Source organism: Pollachius pollachius (assembly GCF_949987615.1).
Source record: "Pollachius pollachius genome assembly, chromosome: 3".
NCBI classification, from domain to species: Eukaryota; Metazoa; Chordata; class Actinopteri; order Gadiformes; family Gadidae; genus Pollachius; species Pollachius pollachius.
The window spans coordinates 39,889,001-39,905,316 of record NC_136936.1 but is presented as its reverse complement, the minus strand read 5'-3'; the positions used below and the strand labels follow the sequence as shown (position 1 = coordinate 39,905,316).

General features: G+C 43.9%; 3 protein-coding genes across 3 annotated transcripts; 2 read left to right on the top strand and 1 right to left on the bottom strand.

Annotated features, from left to right (window-relative positions):
• Positions 1–353: 353 nt before the first annotated feature.
• On the top strand, positions 354–9,172 carry lcp1 (lymphocyte cytosolic protein 1 (L-plastin)). Its single transcript, XM_079733957.1, has 16 exons — positions 354–434; positions 2,712–2,801; positions 3,444–3,592; positions 4,030–4,153; positions 4,285–4,417; positions 4,627–4,708; positions 4,858–5,023; positions 5,215–5,357; positions 5,581–5,676; positions 6,105–6,300; positions 6,608–6,686; positions 6,952–7,066; positions 7,254–7,387; positions 7,730–7,850; positions 8,002–8,126; positions 8,559–9,172. The coding sequence occupies exons 2-16, from the start codon at positions 2,735–2,737 to the stop codon at positions 8,689–8,691; spliced, it is 1,863 nt and encodes a 620-aa protein (XP_079590083.1). The 5' UTR covers positions 354–434; positions 2,712–2,734; the 3' UTR covers positions 8,692–9,172.
• Positions 9,173–9,559: 387 nt separating this feature from the next.
• On the bottom strand, positions 9,560–13,033 carry cnot11 (CCR4-NOT transcription complex, subunit 11). Its single transcript, XM_079731191.1, has 7 exons — positions 12,339–13,033; positions 11,622–11,786; positions 11,271–11,423; positions 10,825–11,027; positions 10,332–10,534; positions 10,135–10,231; positions 9,560–9,997 (listed from the first exon to the last, which is right to left on the bottom strand). Exons 1-7 carry the CDS (start codon positions 12,655–12,657, stop codon positions 9,800–9,802), a joined length of 1,338 nt encoding a protein of 445 aa, XP_079587317.1. The 5' UTR covers positions 12,658–13,033; the 3' UTR covers positions 9,560–9,799.
• Positions 13,034–13,313: 280 nt separating this feature from the next.
• rpl31 (ribosomal protein L31) lies at positions 13,314–15,941 on the top strand. Its single transcript, XM_079733007.1, has 5 exons — positions 13,314–13,335; positions 13,893–13,999; positions 14,523–14,648; positions 15,671–15,783; positions 15,873–15,941. Exons 2-5 carry the CDS (start codon positions 13,893–13,895, stop codon positions 15,902–15,904), a joined length of 378 nt encoding a protein of 125 aa, XP_079589133.1. The 5' UTR covers positions 13,314–13,335; the 3' UTR covers positions 15,905–15,941.
• The last annotated feature ends 375 nt before the right edge of the window (positions 15,942–16,316 follow it).

The window sequence follows — 16,316 nt, the reverse complement described above, 5'->3', positions numbered from 1 at the left end:
AGTTAGGATACTTACTATAGGTTACTAGACTGTATGGACTAGGTATACAGACAAACAGAACTTTTGTAACCTGTGGTCTCCAATTCTCCCATCCACACGTTAACCATGCAACGTTGCCCGCTCGTCTGGAGCAATTAGGGTTTAGGTGCCTTGCTCAGGGACACGCAACACTAGGAGGAGCCTGAGATCAAACCGTCAGGCTTGATGCTCTACATCATGAGCTAGTTTCAACCTCAATGAGGTATTGCGTGTCCACAGTCCTCTGTTCCTTGTTGGCTGTGTTATGGCCATATAAAGACAAGCATCGGTACTTCTTCTTTATCTGATGTCACTTCCGTATTGTTAGGTCCTTATAGATACCCTGTAGCACTCGGGGAGTGGGGTGACAGACCGAGCCATCTTCAGACACATACACAACTTCCCAGCACGCTCAGGTAACACACACAAACACAGACTCACACACACACACACACACACAGACTCACACACACACACACACACACACACACACACACACACACTCACCGACAGGTGAACAGCATACCTGGCAGTTTATTCAGGGGATTTTTTTGTATAGTATATGATGTACAGTATATGATGACTATATCTCTGTAGTAGTCGGAATTTATCTACATTACTGTAGATTCATCCTACAGCTGCAAGGAGAAAGAATGGGATTTATTTTGTCTAAAAGCTGTCTACTAGGGTGGTTTTGATTAATCTTTTGTTTGAATGGCTTATGGTCTCATGTTTTAAAGTTTTATGCATGAAAGACATCAGGTAATGTGATGAATAGCTTTTGTTTGGTAATTGAAGACTCAACACTGTATTGCCATTCAACAAGATACTTTTTTTTGTCTTGTGTTGTTTAAAAATATTATACAAATAATATGAAAAAATGGACTGCTTTCCAAGGGTAATCCTCCCTTTACTTAAAAGGACACGTCTTCCACCCATCTACCTTGTTTCTAAAATGATGCTGTTAAGAATTTAAGTGATTTAGTCTCAGATGTGCAGTATAGTATTTGACAACAACATTCTGTACAATGACATCCTCATAACAAGGCAAGGGTCATCCCTGTAAGAAAAACACATTTTAAGTAATTAAAACAGTGAAAACCACTGTAGAAAAAACGTAAGCATGCTGTAAAGTGAGTCATCAATTAGCAGCTAACATGCTATATGGATGTTTTAACTGAGTCTCTGTTTTGAGAGCAGAACAGCTTGAGACCGAGGAGGAAGTCTGTGGCTTCAATCTTCCTCTGCATAACGGAAGAAAGAAACTCTGCAAAGATTAACTGAAACTAGTGCTTCAGAGCTCTTCCTGCTGTTTCAGACCCCAGGCTCATGTTCAACTCTGCCTTCGCTTGACTAACATCGACATCATGCTATATTTGACTGACCTCAAAGTTAAAATAAAACTGAGCCAACTTCACTTCTCATTTTGTTAAAACAAATAACAAAGTGGTAAAACTTGGTCAATGAAGTCAGGGATTAAGGTTACAACTTTAACAGGCAGGGTTGATGTCAGCCTCTAGAGCTGTAGGCGTGATCTGAGGTTGACAACAGAGGAACTTGCAGTCGAAGACTGATTCATCTGTGTTTTCACACCTTAAGACATAAGGAGGTGGAAGAGCTCTACCTCTCTCTACATCTTCACTCTATCTGTCCACATTATCGGCCCAAATGTGAAGGGAGAGCTCTCTCACTTTTTACATGACATCATCCATCATGTGCTGCAGTATGGAATGTGACAACACAGTAGATTCTATCATTTGCTTGTGCTCTTCTGCTTTTGTGTGAAAATCCCAATTTCACCATGTCACTCCTCACCCTCTTCAACACTTCACCCTCACAGCGTTTTCCCTGGCGTTCTCTTCTCAGGATTGAATGCCTGGAAAAGGGTGCTTCAAAAATATGTGTTATTGCAGAGAGAGAGAAAATTTCCAAGAATGTTTTAGAGAAATCAATATTATTTTAATATTGATTCCTCTAAAAAATTATTTTACATGGCTTTAGCGGCAAGAGAGAAGGAGGGACCTCTAATCAAATTCATAGTAAAATAACTCCATATTTATTCTCTTTGGTTTTGTTCTCATTATCCTTGCTCCGGGGACTTCAACATAGGAACGCAGGAAGAGAAACGGTTGTGGTTGACTTGTGGTAGATAATGCTATATCATGACCCTCTCTCATCCTCTCTTTCTAAACCATCTCATGCCTCACCCTCTCACACTTCTCTCCTCCCCTTACATATATTCAAACATGATAGCCCATATCAGCACCATATGATCATGTGGTTAACGTAAACTGAGGCAAAAATATTGGCAAAATGTATGAAGTTTAAATTCTGCAAACTAACTTTAGCTGTTGGCCTTGCGCCATAAATAGAAGTTCCTCCTTGCTGTAAAACTCAAGACTTCATCAGAGAACAATATCACATAAACAGTGTGTAGACTATAACAGACTGTGTATCACAGTACCTTAGCTACATACTTCATCACAGTACCTTAGTATCTGACTGTATATCCTGATAACTTAACAACAGACTGTTTAACAGTACCTTAGTTAGAACAGAATGTATCAAAGTAACTTAGAAAAACAATGGACAAATGAGCCATTCAGCATTCTCATATACGGCTCTATTTCAGTCAATGTGTTGATTCAGAGTAGGAAACATTTTTAACTGTCGATGCGGCGCTGTGGTTTCAGATCTGCTTCACTAGGCTCCAAACATGTCGACGCTGGCCCCAATTTCAGCAGAGGAGCAGGAGGAACTGAGGGAGGCCTTCGCCAAGTTCGGTGAGATTAATCACACACTTCCCCCTTCTGCTTTTTTCTTACCAACATGTTTCTGAAGATAGATGGGTCTTTGCAACTTCATTTAACCCTCTGTAATATCATGGCTGATGCGAACAGAATCATGCATGTAATAACATGGTGCTATGTTAAGCTGCTTACACTATTATTATTATTTGTTATTTTTTTCACAATACTTTTTTCAAATGTTTACAAATCAATATCCATACAAAGACCAAGAAGATAAATGCCGAGGGACACCCTTGCTCAATCTACCACTATTATGGTTACTGTTTTAGTCAAGCTGAGACTTTTAGTCAAGCTGAGTTAAGCTGAGACTTCTTTCCAGAATTGCTGCTGTCGATTCAGACACGTAGCATGAAAGGGGAAGGGCCAAGCTTGGGTATTTTCTAAAGTAAGAGAGAAATACTTCCTAAGCTTGTTTTAATACCCGCAAAAGTTGAACTAGTCACCCAAATCAACTTTCGTGTGGCACCCCCTCGCTTACATTAGAAAATAGTCAAGCTTGATAATTCACCTTGAAGGAGAGGTGGTTAGGGGGAATCTTGTCCAAGGTTTCCCAAAGGTTAGACTGTAGACATTGGCTTCATGCACAGAACCTTGAACCTTTTCCTGCTTCCGCAGACATGGACAGCAATGGGTTCATCAGCAAGAATGAGCTCCATGAGCTCTTTAAGGCAGCTAACCTGCCGTTGCCGGGATACCGTGTCCGAGAGATGGTCCAGGAGCTGATGAAGACCAGCGAACAGCTCACCTTCGACCAGTTTGCAGAGGTCAGTCCAACCATGGCTACACTACAAGCCCAAAACCTGCCCCAACCAATTCCACAATATACTATAAATAGTTCAAAGCATCGCAATGGACTGAGGAGTTGTTTTAATTTGCAACTACAGTCCAATTTGATTTTCATGCTCAGTATTTCGCTGTTAATAGTTATTCAGTGGCAGTCAATTGGTATTATTTTTGTCATTTCTATGATCGTTCAGTTAAACAACATATAGTCCCCACTGCACAACGATGTAGGGTAGGAGAACTGGCGTTACTTCAGCCTAGATCACTCTGAATCATGGTGGGTAGTTCTGTATGATCAGAACTCCAGCAAACAGGGGAATACAACAGCAGCACTATCAAACATCTGTCCTGGTTCTACAACAGAAGTTGCTGACCGCTGGTGCGATTCTTCCTCCTCAACTTTCTTTCTATTTCTTAGATTGTTCAAGGGCTCAAGAGCACTGAAGTAGCCAATACATTCAGGAAGGCCATCAACAAGAAGGAGGGAATCAACGCCATTGCCGGAACCTCCGAACAGTCTGGAACACAGCACTCTTACTCAGGTCAGAGGTCACACACACACACACACACACACACACGCACACACACACACACACACACATGCACACACACACGCACACACACACGCACACACACACATTTATATATATTTATATATAAATGCGTTTCACAGAGGAGGAAAAGGTGGCCTTCGTGAACTGGGTGAACATGGCTCTGGAGAAGGATCCGGACTGCAGCCATCTGCTACCCATGGACCCCTCTAGCAACCAGCTGTTCACAGCTGTGGGGGACGGCATCCTGCTCTGGTACCTGCCTTCATACAGTCTAACATCCATTCTCTATGAGTTTTTTTTCCCAGAACTGAGAGAAGAGTTTCCCCCAAACCTTTTGGGATTCAGATTAAGATCAAGAGTAGGCCAAATAGAATATCTTATTGGTTACTCAGACTGTCTAAAATGCGGTTGGACAAAATAACTGTTGAAAAAGGAACCTCTTTTTGTATCTGGTTTGTTAGTAAGATGATCAACCTCTCAGTCCCGGACACCATCGACGAGAGAACAATCAACAAGAAGAAACTCACTCCCTTCACCATCCAGGTAAGATAAGCTACTCCCTCTCCACCATCAAGGTAGATAGGCTCCTCCCACTCCCTTCACAATCAAGTTGAAGGAAGCGGAGGTTGTGTGTGCGTATGTCATTTATATGTGTCTCTGTATCATGTGTGTTTATGCATATGTATCAACAGGAGAATCTCAACTTGGCTCTTAACTCGGCCTCTGCCATCGGCTGTCATGTGGTCAACATTGGAGCTGTAGACCTGAAGGAGGGCAGGCAGCACCTGGTGCTTGGTCTGCTATGGCAGGTCATCAAGATCGGCCTGTTCGCCGACATCGAGATCACCAGGAACGAAGGTGAGTGTGTGTGTGTGTGTGTGTGTGTGTATGTGTGTGTGTGTGTGTGTTTGTGTGTGTGAGCATGCGCTTGCGCATGTATCTGCACGTGTATTATACATGTGTAAGCATGTATCATGGATTGCGGTTATTCATTTTTTTTTTGTTCTATATGATGTTTATTCGTGTGTGTGTGTACTATGCGTGTGTAGCTCTGATGGCCCTGCTACAGGATGGAGAGAGTCTGGAGGATCTGATGAAGCTCTCCCCAGAGGAGCTGCTCCTCCGCTGGGCTAACTACCACCTGAAAAAGGCCGGCTCTCTCAAGATCAACAACTTCAGCTTCGATATCAAGGTACATACATGCACAAATATACACATTCACTCAATTAATGATGTATTGATAAATGGCTCATGATCTATGAGTTATTCTTAATGGGTTGTGTTTATGTGTCCTTGTGGATGTGTGTGTCTGCGTTTGTGTGTGTGTGTGTGTGTGTGTGTGTGTGTGTGTGTGTGTGCATCTCTGTGTGCATCCCTGTGTGTGTTTGTGCATGCGTGTGCTTTTCAATGTGTAGAACTCCAATGCCTACTACACCCTCCTGGACCAGGTGGCACCCAAAGGAGATGAAGAGGGTGTGCCAGCCATCTCCATCGATATGACAGGCCTCAGGGTAGGGGCACCTCCACATGCACTCACCTCCCACATTTTTTACCATTTATTTATTAAGCAGATAATTTGATCCAAAGTCACTTACAGTGTCTTCAGAGACAGGTCATCAATAAGGATAAGGCATCCTACTCTAGGATTCCTAAAGGTTGGGCTGGAAACAATGGGGTTGCAGGGAGGCGAGGTTAGGATAAAGGGCAGAAAAGAGGTATCTCATTGATTGATTAATTGGAAACTTGTATTTGATACTTGATAATTAAGATAATTTGTTATTCAGTTAATTAATGTAAATATTTTGGTCAAAACATTCGATGAGCAGTGGCACCAATTCAGTTTGCAGGGCGCCGTGGGGGATGTAGTTACCAAATCAGCTGTAGTAGTGTCGTGTCCTCTGCTGAACCTGACCCTGGCGTTGACCTCTGACCCCTGCAGGAAAAGGAAGACCTGAAGAGGGCGGAGTGTATGCTGGAGCAGGCCGACAGGCTGGGCTGTCGCCAGTTCGTCACTGCGACCGATGTGGTCCGTGGCAACCCCAAGCTGAACCTGGCCTACGTGGCCAACCTGTTCAACAAGTACCCCGCGCTGAAGAAACCAGAGAACCAGGACATCGACTGGAGCTCTATCGAAGGTCCGGAGATCCAAATCACCTTGGATTTACATTGAGAAGACACATCTCTTCATCTCAGATGTGCTCTAAATGCTGTGAATGTATCTCCTGTTTCTACATTTTTTAATGTGTTAACGCGTCGATATCGTGGAGATGTATCCACTCTCTCCACACCAGTCTAAACAGCTTGGTGTTGTGGTCTGGTGCCCCCTACTCACCCCTCTGCTTATAGTTGGGTTGATTCCAGAGATGTTTGGGGTTATATTCCTAGTCTGTTGTGTGAGAGGATTCTGAGCCCCCTCCATGTTTGTTTGTGTTTGTTCTGCAGGAGAGACAAGAGAGGAGCGGACCTTCAGAAACTGGATGAACTCCTTAGGAGTGAACCCTCGCGTCAACCATCTCTATCTGTAAGAAACCCTTATCACTGTCATCAATGCTGGGATGACCATGCAGAGGTCTCTAGGGACATGTACTGTAACTGTAAAAGACAACAACATGTATTTCTGATTCCTATGGCTACTTGTCTAGTTGTTAACTAGTTGGTCAACTACTTTTTAGTTTTGATTGCTTCAGTTTTTCTCAGCCTCACTTGTCAGTTACTCAGACTAAACTTGTCTGCTGAATGTTTAAATGTAAATGTAACACACCTGCTGGTGTGTTGTGCTCTTTCAGGGACATCGAAGACGCCATGGTCATCTTCCAGCTCTACGAGAAGATCAAGGTCCCGGTGGATTGGGAGAGGGTCAACAAGCCACCTTACTCCCGGCTCGGGGGCAACATGAAGAAGGTAGCTACATGCTAATGCTAGGCTCCATTATAGCCTTTACACTTAGCAGGACCATGAAGAAGGTTTATCTCTGCTAATGCTAGGCTACATACTAACCCTCCAAACTGGACAGCAATATGAAGAAAGTTAGTTAAATGTTATTGCTTGGTTATATGCTATGCCCAAACTCCCATCTTCTGTCCTCCAGCTAGAGAACTGTAACTACGCGGTGGAGTTGGGCAAGAAGGAGGCCAAGTTCTCCCTGGTGGGCATCGCTGGGCAGGACCTCAATTCTGGGAATCGAAAACTCACCCTGGCCCTCCTCTGGCAGCTCATGAGAAGGTAGCACCTGCTGCAGACGCCTCCTTAATACTTACTTAGAAGATGATGATGGCTCTATTTGAATTGTTGTGTTTAATATTAGTTCAGTCAGAGCACACATACAGAACTTGTATTCACGGCAGCTCACATTCACCAGTTAACTAATACACACATTCATCCATTAACAGTGACAATCTATATATTCACCCGTTCACTAATGCAAAAATTCATCCATTCACACACATCTGTCTAATTCATTGTTAGGATGGGATTGTTCCAACCAGCTATTGACACTTAGACCAGGAGGGATGGAGGATGAAGGTGTGAAGATCTGGTCCTGATACTGTCTCTCTTCCTCCTCAGGTACACCCTGAACATCCTGGAGGATCTGGGAGACGGGCAGAAGGTGACCGACGACACCATCGTCTCCTGGGTCAACCAGACACTCTCAGAGGCTGGCAAGCCCACCATCTCTGGCTTCAAGGTAGACCCCATACCCAGACACACCCACTGCTACATGGTAACACAAGCTTCCAGAAACCCACTGCTACCTGCTAACACTCAGATACACCCACTGCTATATGTTAACATCCAGGTCAACTAACCGGTGTGTGTGTGTGTGTGTGTGTGTGTAGGATGGCTCTATCAGCAATAGTATGCCGGTGCTGAACCTGATCGATGCCATTCAGCCTGGGTCGATCCGATACGACCTCCTAAAGACGGAAGATCTGACTGAAGAGGAGAAACTGAACAATGCCAAGTAGGTTCTTGACCGTAACCCTTCTCCTCTTTTACCTCCTTCAGCATCTTCTTCTCTGTCCCCTGGCACTCCTCCCTCCCCTCCTTTATTGCCTGCGGCTTTAGCACCTCACCCTCCCTTTACTTCTCTTCCTCCTCCCTCAGAGCCTCCTACTGTGTATTTATGTTAATGATTGCAGGACCTTGTTTTTAACAGTGTTAGATTCCTTTCTATTTGACATCTGAGAACAGGTAAAGAAATAGGTTAAAGAGAACAATCTAGCCTGATATGTTCTATATATTAATTTCCACAGTGCACTATGCCTTTACACCCCTAGGTAGCTGCATACCCTATTTGTTCCCTAGCTTGTAGTTACATTGTAATAATGTCTCTACAACCCAAAGGCCGTAACGCTACAGCTGTCATTTCTTGTTGCTATTCTGCTGTTGCTAGGTACGCTATCTCCATGGCGAGGAAGATCGGCGCACGGGTGTACGCGTTACCTGAGGACCTAGTGGAGGTCAATCCCAAGATGGTGATGACTGTGTTCGCCTGTCTGATGGCGCGCGGCATGAAGAGGGTGTGAGGTCATCATGTGACCAGCCTTGCCTGGACTGTTTTAATAATAAACATATCATATATAATATTCTATATATATGATTTCATTATGATATATAATGATATGAGATCTGTCCTAGGCTCAAAATGTGAAATATGGAAACATATCTGCCGGGATCAATATTAGCATCAATAATATTATTTTTTTAACTCGTACCAAAAGCATTCTATTCGAAGTTTGAGGTTTTTATCAATGTAGCTGAATCAGCGATGAACAAAAAGTGTCTAGTGGTCAATTCATTATGCAATTATGAAGTAGGTTTAGTACAGATTATGCTGAAGAATGCCGTCTCTTAACCAGTTGTGAGATTCAGAGAATCTGATCCAACTCACAAACATTTTCAGGTATTTGTCAAAATATATGGTGTTTGATTATTGACTCATTGTGTTTTCAATCAGTATTTTGCCAAAATATGTTCTGGGAATAAACAGTTTGTATTCAAAAGTTACTTTGTGATGTTTTTTCTGTGTGAAGGATATACAGAAAAAGTAAAATAGCCTACAGGGATAATTGGTTAATTACAGCTTACAGGTTTGATTCGGTCCCCGAACACAACAACTGAACTTCAGAAATATGTCCCATGTCACCTGCTCAAGATGTGCATGTTTGTATGAATAAGTATACCGCCCCCCACAGGTGTAGTGTATAACTACACCCAGGAGGGCTGAGATTGCAATACGTCTATTATATCTCTTTGATGTGTACATTACTATACATGTCAATATTATATGACCTTAATATATGACTATAAACACATATAATGTGTCTATAATGAATTCAGTAAGAATCAGAATCAGTATTTCCACTGTTTAATGAAACACAGTTCATTCTCCTTATAACACCAAACTAAAGTTAGCTCCCGCGTTAAGAAAATAAAAGGTCCACACAGCGTTCCATGGGTCTCCCGGAGAGGAGTAGAAAAGGAGCGTCAGGGAGCAGAGTGTCAGTATGTACATCAGAGTCTGTACTGGGGGCCGTGCTCTAGCGGACCACTATTTGGCAGCTGGGCTGGGTGAGGGGCGGGGGTCGTGGGGGCGGGGTGTAGCAGGGGGTGCAGGCGGGAGACACAGGGGCCTTATTTGGCGGGCTTGATGTCTGCGGGGGTGTCTCCGGTGTCCAGGGTCTTGAGGAGGCGGAAGAGGCCGGCCGCCTCACGGATGCGGCTGAACTCGATGCAGAAGGCCTGGACCTCGATGAAAAGGTCCTGGACGTTGATGATCTTGTTCCTGATCAGGGACTGGAGGAACACACACACCAAGCGCACCAGGCGGTTCTGGAGAGCAGAGGACATCCCACACAAACACACAGGAGGACAGAGGACGTTACACAGATAAAGAGCACAGGCACAAAATAAAAACTAAAATAAAGTCTAAACTTCAACAGCGTTCAACATGAGTGCATTCTTCCAACCTGCATGTACTTGTCTTTGATCTGCTCACAGGTGGAGATGCAGTTCGATATGTAGAGGTGGATGAACTCTGGAGGTAGATCTACAGCCGTCGTCAACCTTAAAACGCACACAAGTATTACTCTTCTGGTAAAACAAAAGACCTGTTCGTATAGGCCTGCACACAGTGTGTGGTGGGCAGATAGTGTGTATAGCTTACCTGTTGACCACCTCCATGGAGTGCAGGGACATGTCCATGTTGACGAGGACAGAGAAGTACTCTGTGATCTGGCTGCTCTGCATCAGCTTAAGCAGCATCTCTATGGCAACCAGTGGGTTGTTCTCCACCAGATCTGGCAGCTTGGCTGGAGACAGGCCAATGTGGTAGACAAGCTTAGGGTCCCTCTCCAGGTCTCCCAGGAGCTGCGGATAGAACGGTAGAGAGAGACAAAGTGTAAGTGAAAAGTGCTTATCGAGGTAAAAAATACATAGGAGAAGCAGACTGAAGCAACAATGATGACACATTACTTGATGAGAAGAGAGCTAAACCAAAAAGGTATGTTTTAAGATGTTGAAAAGGAATATAGAAGATAGTGGTAATGCCCTTAGCTGATCTGATGGACAGCTCCAGAGGCGAGGAGCATAGACGCTAAACTCTGCCTCCCTGTGTGGTGTGTGCAGTTTGCAGGCGGTAGGGGGAGTGGAGGCCTGACCTGGGACTGCTGGGGGGCCGACAGGGGGCTCTTGAAGGCCTTGGCCATGAGACGCTTGACCTCCACGCCGGTGCTGTTCTTCACACACATGGAGCGATCCCACTGGAGCCCGTGCTGTGGCTCGCTGGGGTTCAGCCATGCAAACTCATCCTCACACACATGGAGCGGGGGGGAGGGACGGATGAACTCTGGGCGGAAATGACCTGCGGGAAAGTGATGGGGGGCAGAGAGAGGGATGGGGGAGGGATAGGGACAAATGGGAGGTTAGAGGATATAGTATGGCAGGAGAGCATAAGATGGAGAAAGGGAGGGAGAAGGGGGAAAGAAGGATGGGAGAGAGAGAAAAAGAGAATACAATCAGATTTGGGGTCTCATTGAGGACTAGCTAGTGTGCTGAAATGTTTTCTCTGTTTTAAAACATAAGAAGGAAGGATGGTAAAACATACTTTCTAGGGCGGGCCGGGGCCCGGTGACCAGCGACTCTGTGATCTGGTTGGCCACTGAGCTGTCGAAGCCAGAGTTAGACGAATCAGGGTCGGGGTCATTGAGGATACTGGGGAAGCTGGCCTTGCTCTGGGTGGGCAGCTCCGACTGACGCTCTGCAGACCATTTCAACACATTAGGCAAGCAGGTTAAAACACAGCAAACCAATAAAGATCCTCTCAGCGATGTATACACAGCTCTGGTCACGGCCTACAGTGTAGACTGCATTGTTCAGGTACATCGAGAAATGAAATATGATTTAAAAGCCGTGACATATCCATAGGCTGACTTCTCTGATGTCATGCGTTGGCTACCTGCTAGGGCTAGCTGTAGGCCACTGATGTCGATGGATTGGGGCATGTTGGCCACGTCCATGCAGGACACGTGTCTGGGGGTCTTCTTGAAGAGCTCGCGGGGAGGAGCCAGCATCAGTTGGGACAGGAAAAACTTCTCTGGGTGGGTGATGGGAGGCAGGAAGCCTGCAGTGAACAAAACCCACTGTTAGATTCAGATGAAGTTATTTTAACATATTGTTTGCTTCCCATACTTCCCATACCATACATTCCCACATACATAGCTTAAAATAGGGTAAGATGAAAGAGTAAGCTTCAGATCTAACGTTTAAGAAGAGGCACCTTTAAGTTAATGTTGACTGCCACAGTCGTAAAATCAGACCTTGTTATCAAAAAATAGAAGTTGAATCAACAAGTTTACACAAAGTGGGGGCGAATAGTGGTGAGGTTGATGACATAACACTTTTCAAAATGTATAACATTTTTTTCCCACTCTAATAAATTGTTACTCGTTTGCAGAGTTGGGACAAATCAAAGCATTTATTCAATAACGTTTTCTACATATTCTATAATAGTAAAAAATAATAAAAATTCCAAAGCAATGAAACACACACAAAACCTCTCATCCAAACAGAGACACATACACACTTCTCATCCAAACACACACGTTCCAAAAAGAGAGACACACTCATCCAAATAGGGACACATACGGGTGTGACACTACCCGTGAACCCCTACCTGAAAGAACTCTCTCCTGCTCGTCGCCCACAGGTGACGGGTTGAGCAGGTGGGCGAACACGGCGGCAAATGGGTTTGCGGCCAGCGGCTCGGTGCGGTACATCTCCCACAGCAGGTACAGGGCCGTGAGCCGCTGCGGCGAGCTGGGGAGTAGGTCGGGCTGCTGGAGCAGCATCACCAGCACCGAGCCCACTCGGAAGTGTTCTGCCTTGCCGAAGTAGTGGTGGAAGGCCGCGGAGAGGCTCTCGAAGGTGTTGGTGCAAGCCTCCTCCGAGATAATGCTCAGCAGGTTGGAGAGGTCCTTAGGTGCCAGTGTCATCTTCTCCACAACTTAGTGACTTTTCGAGTTTATGAAATGATCTATAGTGCTGCCCCACTGTAACGTACCAGTTTAAAACGCGTGTGGCCACATAACTTAGTATCATGCGTTTAAGGTGCATTTAAGCGGATTGTAAAGTAAACACGACATGATACGTTAGCCTGCGTTAGCTTAGCCTAGCCTAGCTAACTGCAGGTTGCATGCCAAACCATAGTAAAACATTTAAATAATATCACGCGCTAACCACTACGAACTGACCGTGTCGACGCCAACTTGTCATTAAACCATTACGAGAAAAACGTCGGAATAAATACGTGGTGGGGATGTATTTTTGATGATGGAAGGATCCCTCGGTTCGAACTTCATTCACAACATTAGCTAGCATTTACACACCAGCTGCATTCTGGTATATGAAGTCATGTCGGGTTACAGACATATGCATTGTGGGATTTGAAGTCGTTTACTCCACTTACTTCCCTGAATCGCCCTTGAATGTCATTCATATCTTATTCAAACAGGGTGGTTATATTTATTTTAAAATAAAAAATATAATTATAAATACAGTTATGCTGTTATCATCACAATAATATTAAATCGACCCGGAAATTAACATTTAAATGTCAGCGTTTGCCTTCCCATGAACCCTTGCAACTTCCTTTCGGACTATTCCTGGACAGAGTGAGTATAATGTTGGAATGTCCCATTCAGTCTATCAACGTTCATCCTCTCCCTGATACATTATATCGCAACAATAATGGAACCCGTTTGCATCTATACTCACAAACTTTCACTGTCGATGCATTATTAGCGGTCAAAGCACATCGATTGGCTTATAAAAGTTGATATAAATCAACGGTATTGCTAGGGCTACATTTGCAGATCCTACGCCCATTCTCCTAACAGATTAAATGTCACCGATAACGTAACAACAGGATAACGCCAAACCGGATACTTGCTGACATGTCATAATATGTACAACAACCCCTCCATTATTTTTTTTGTTTAGCTGTCATGGAAAAATAGCTGTCAAATAGTCACCTCAAATGCACTTCTGCACCTGTTGTAGCCTACCGGCAGGTGGCGCGAGTTTTCCAAGGCCAATTTGTAAACATTGGGCCCCTTCTCCATTTAAAAACGTGTGAAAGTCATGTTGATAGCAATTGTCCCGTTGAACCATTGGTGGTCTAAATTACAATTTCCATTGGAATAAATTAAGTGTAAAATCCATTTTCCAGATGGCGCCCAACAAGAAGGGAGGAGAGAAGAAGAAGGGGCGGTCGGCCATCAATGAGGTGGTCACCAGGGAATACACAATCAACATCCACAAGCGGATACATGGCATGTAAGTGTCTGCCTTTGGTGTGGGGAAACTTATAGTGTGTAGAGCAGAACAGGTGATGGTTTAGTGTGTACCTGTTGTCAGTAACGGGTGTTGAAGGGTAACATTAGCCTACTCCATAGTTATTGCATCAAATCTTATGCCAACGTTGTGGTTTAGGGGTTATATTGTACCTAATTAAGAAATTATATCATTCAGTTCTGTACATTTTAATTGCTGGCTTATGTTTTTGAATCATGAGTTGCTAAGGTTCTACTTGTTTTTGTCCAGGGCTTTATTAAGTAACGTGTAAAGCTGTTAGACTGTATTTATACTAATTTGATCAATTTTACCATTTACCAAGTCATGTTTTGACCAATATCAGCGATCAGTTATCCATATTGGTTGAGTTGAAAGTATTATGTATATTGTGCAGTAGTATTGCATATGTAAAATTGTGGGGCTGACTGTTCCTCCATGTGTTTCCAGTGGGTTTGAGGAGATGACGGCAGTGTTGTATTCTGGGTCTGACTCTCTGTTTTTCCAGCTCGTTTAAGAAGAGGGCCCCCCGTGCCATCAAGGAGATCCGTAAGTTTGCAGTTAAGGAGATGGGAACACCTGATGTCCGCATCGACACGCGCCTCAACAAGGCTGTCTGGACCAAGGGAGTGAGGTGAGGATAGTCCCTGGTATATGTATATTCAGTATACTGTCCATTCTAAGTCCTTCCTCTTAATATTATGGTGGGTTTATTCACATTTAACCTCAGCTGGGCAAGTCCAGTGACAAAAATGTAATTTGAAAACTTACTCGTACTCCTCAGACGGTATGCTTTCCTGCTAAAACACAATTGCATTGCAGTATTTACAGTTAAATGAGGTTAGGACGCATCAAATCTTGTGAGAGCAACTCTTCTTCGACTGTTTATGCAGCTTTGCATCTCAACAAACCTCAAATTTTATATGAGCTGGTTCATTGTGCTTCTAGTAATGAGCAACAGAGACACTTGGTAACATGGAGCAGGTCCGATGTCATCAAACTGGTTGACTGTACTCTTCATTTTCACATAATGATCAAATGAGCCTGAAGTGATGAGGCCACCCGATGAATTTCAGCCCCTGTAGAGAAGGATGGGAATGACACATGAGCACAGTCCCATCCCCAGCTGCCAGCACTCTCTGTGATCTGCACATCTGCTGTAGTAAAGTCTCTGCATGGGGGTGTTAGTGATGCTGAACTTATCAGCATCACCTTTTTACATGGTGAGTCAGGCAGACCTTACATACCTCTGTGCTAAAGACGGTACGTTATTTCTAGAGTGAGAGCCCCATTTAAAAAAAAGGTGTTTTTGGAATAGTGTTTTCCTGCTTAAAAGCTGTTTACGGCATGTATATCACCATAGGCAGACTGTTGTTGTAAGGAACTCTCAGTGTTTTCTTAAGATCCAATGATTAAGGAGCAGGTAGGGGTTAGGCCATCCTAAAGAGGCCTAGAACCATTGGGCTGGGAGTCATATGTTTTCAAATTATCTTGATGAAAAAAAATGGAAGACCGCCTCAGACAGAAAAGGAAGGAATGTTATGATTTGCGGCAAAGGCACAAGTTCAATTTGCTGGGTAATGGAAAAAATATTTACGTTGGTATAGAAATTAGGGATATCTGACGTTTTGACCTTTTATCTCTGTAACCATCCAGGAATGTTCCATACCGCCTCCGCGTGCGTCTGTCCAGGAAGCGTAACGAAGACGAGGACTCTGCCAACAAGTTGTACACCCTCGTCACATACGTCCCCGTCACCACCTGTAAAGGTCAGCCTCGGATTCTAATGCTTTCTTAGGCGCTCTCCTATTCGACTGGCATTTAACATCTCTCCCCCCTCTCTCTCCCTCTCCTCCAGGTCTGCAGACAGTTAACGTTGATGAGAACTAGGTTTCCTTCTGGGGAAATAAAATGTGTAAATTGTGAATTCTGAATCCTGTGTGTCTGTTTGCCTGATTTATTAATTATACGATTCAGTAAGTGGTTATAGTGGAAATATGTAGCATGTCAGGAAAGATTGATACTTCAGTATTGCAATTGTTACTGGTCAATAAAGCTAAGACCAGAAACATTTTTATAATGCTAAGATCTAGTGGATTTATTTTAGTTTAAAGGAAATCAAGTGGTTTGGCAATAAACAGTTCTAGTGGTCTGTAGCAGTTAGGGGAAGTCATCTTATTTTACAGTAGCAAACCTGCCCGTCTTGTGTCCAAACGGCAATGCAATGAAATGAAATGAATTGGCTTTTCATTTAAGAATAATTTTTGAATGTGTATTTTATTAAATTAAGAAATCACCCTAA

Coding starts and splice junctions, on each gene's coding strand:
- lcp1 (XM_079733957.1), top strand. CDS start 2,735: ATGTCGACGCTGGCCCCAATTTCAGCAGAGGAGCAGGAGGAACTGAGG. Junction 4,154..4,284: donor AACACAGCACTCTTACTCAG/GTCAGAGGTCAC, acceptor TGCGTTTCACAG/AGGAGGAAAAGGTGGCCTTC. Junction 7,388..7,729: donor CTCTGGCAGCTCATGAGAAG/GTAGCACCTGCT, acceptor CTTCCTCCTCAG/GTACACCCTGAACATCCTGG.
- cnot11 (XM_079731191.1), bottom strand. CDS start 12,657: ATGACACTGGCACCTAAGGACCTCTCCAACCTGCTGAGCATTATCTCG. Junction 11,028..11,270: donor GCCCCGGCCCGCCCTAGAAA/GTATGTTTTACC, acceptor ACTTTCCCGCAG/GTCATTTCCGCCCAGAGTTC. Junction 9,998..10,134: donor TCAAAGACAAGTACATGCAG/GTTGGAAGAATG, acceptor TCTGCTCTCCAG/AACCGCCTGGTGCGCTTGGT.
- rpl31 (XM_079733007.1), top strand. CDS start 13,893: ATGGCGCCCAACAAGAAGGGAGGAGAGAAGAAGAAGGGGCGGTCGGCC. Junction 14,000..14,522: donor CACAAGCGGATACATGGCAT/GTAAGTGTCTGC, acceptor CTGTTTTTCCAG/CTCGTTTAAGAAGAGGGCCC. Junction 15,784..15,872: donor CCCCGTCACCACCTGTAAAG/GTCAGCCTCGGA, acceptor CCTCTCCTCCAG/GTCTGCAGACAGTTAACGTT.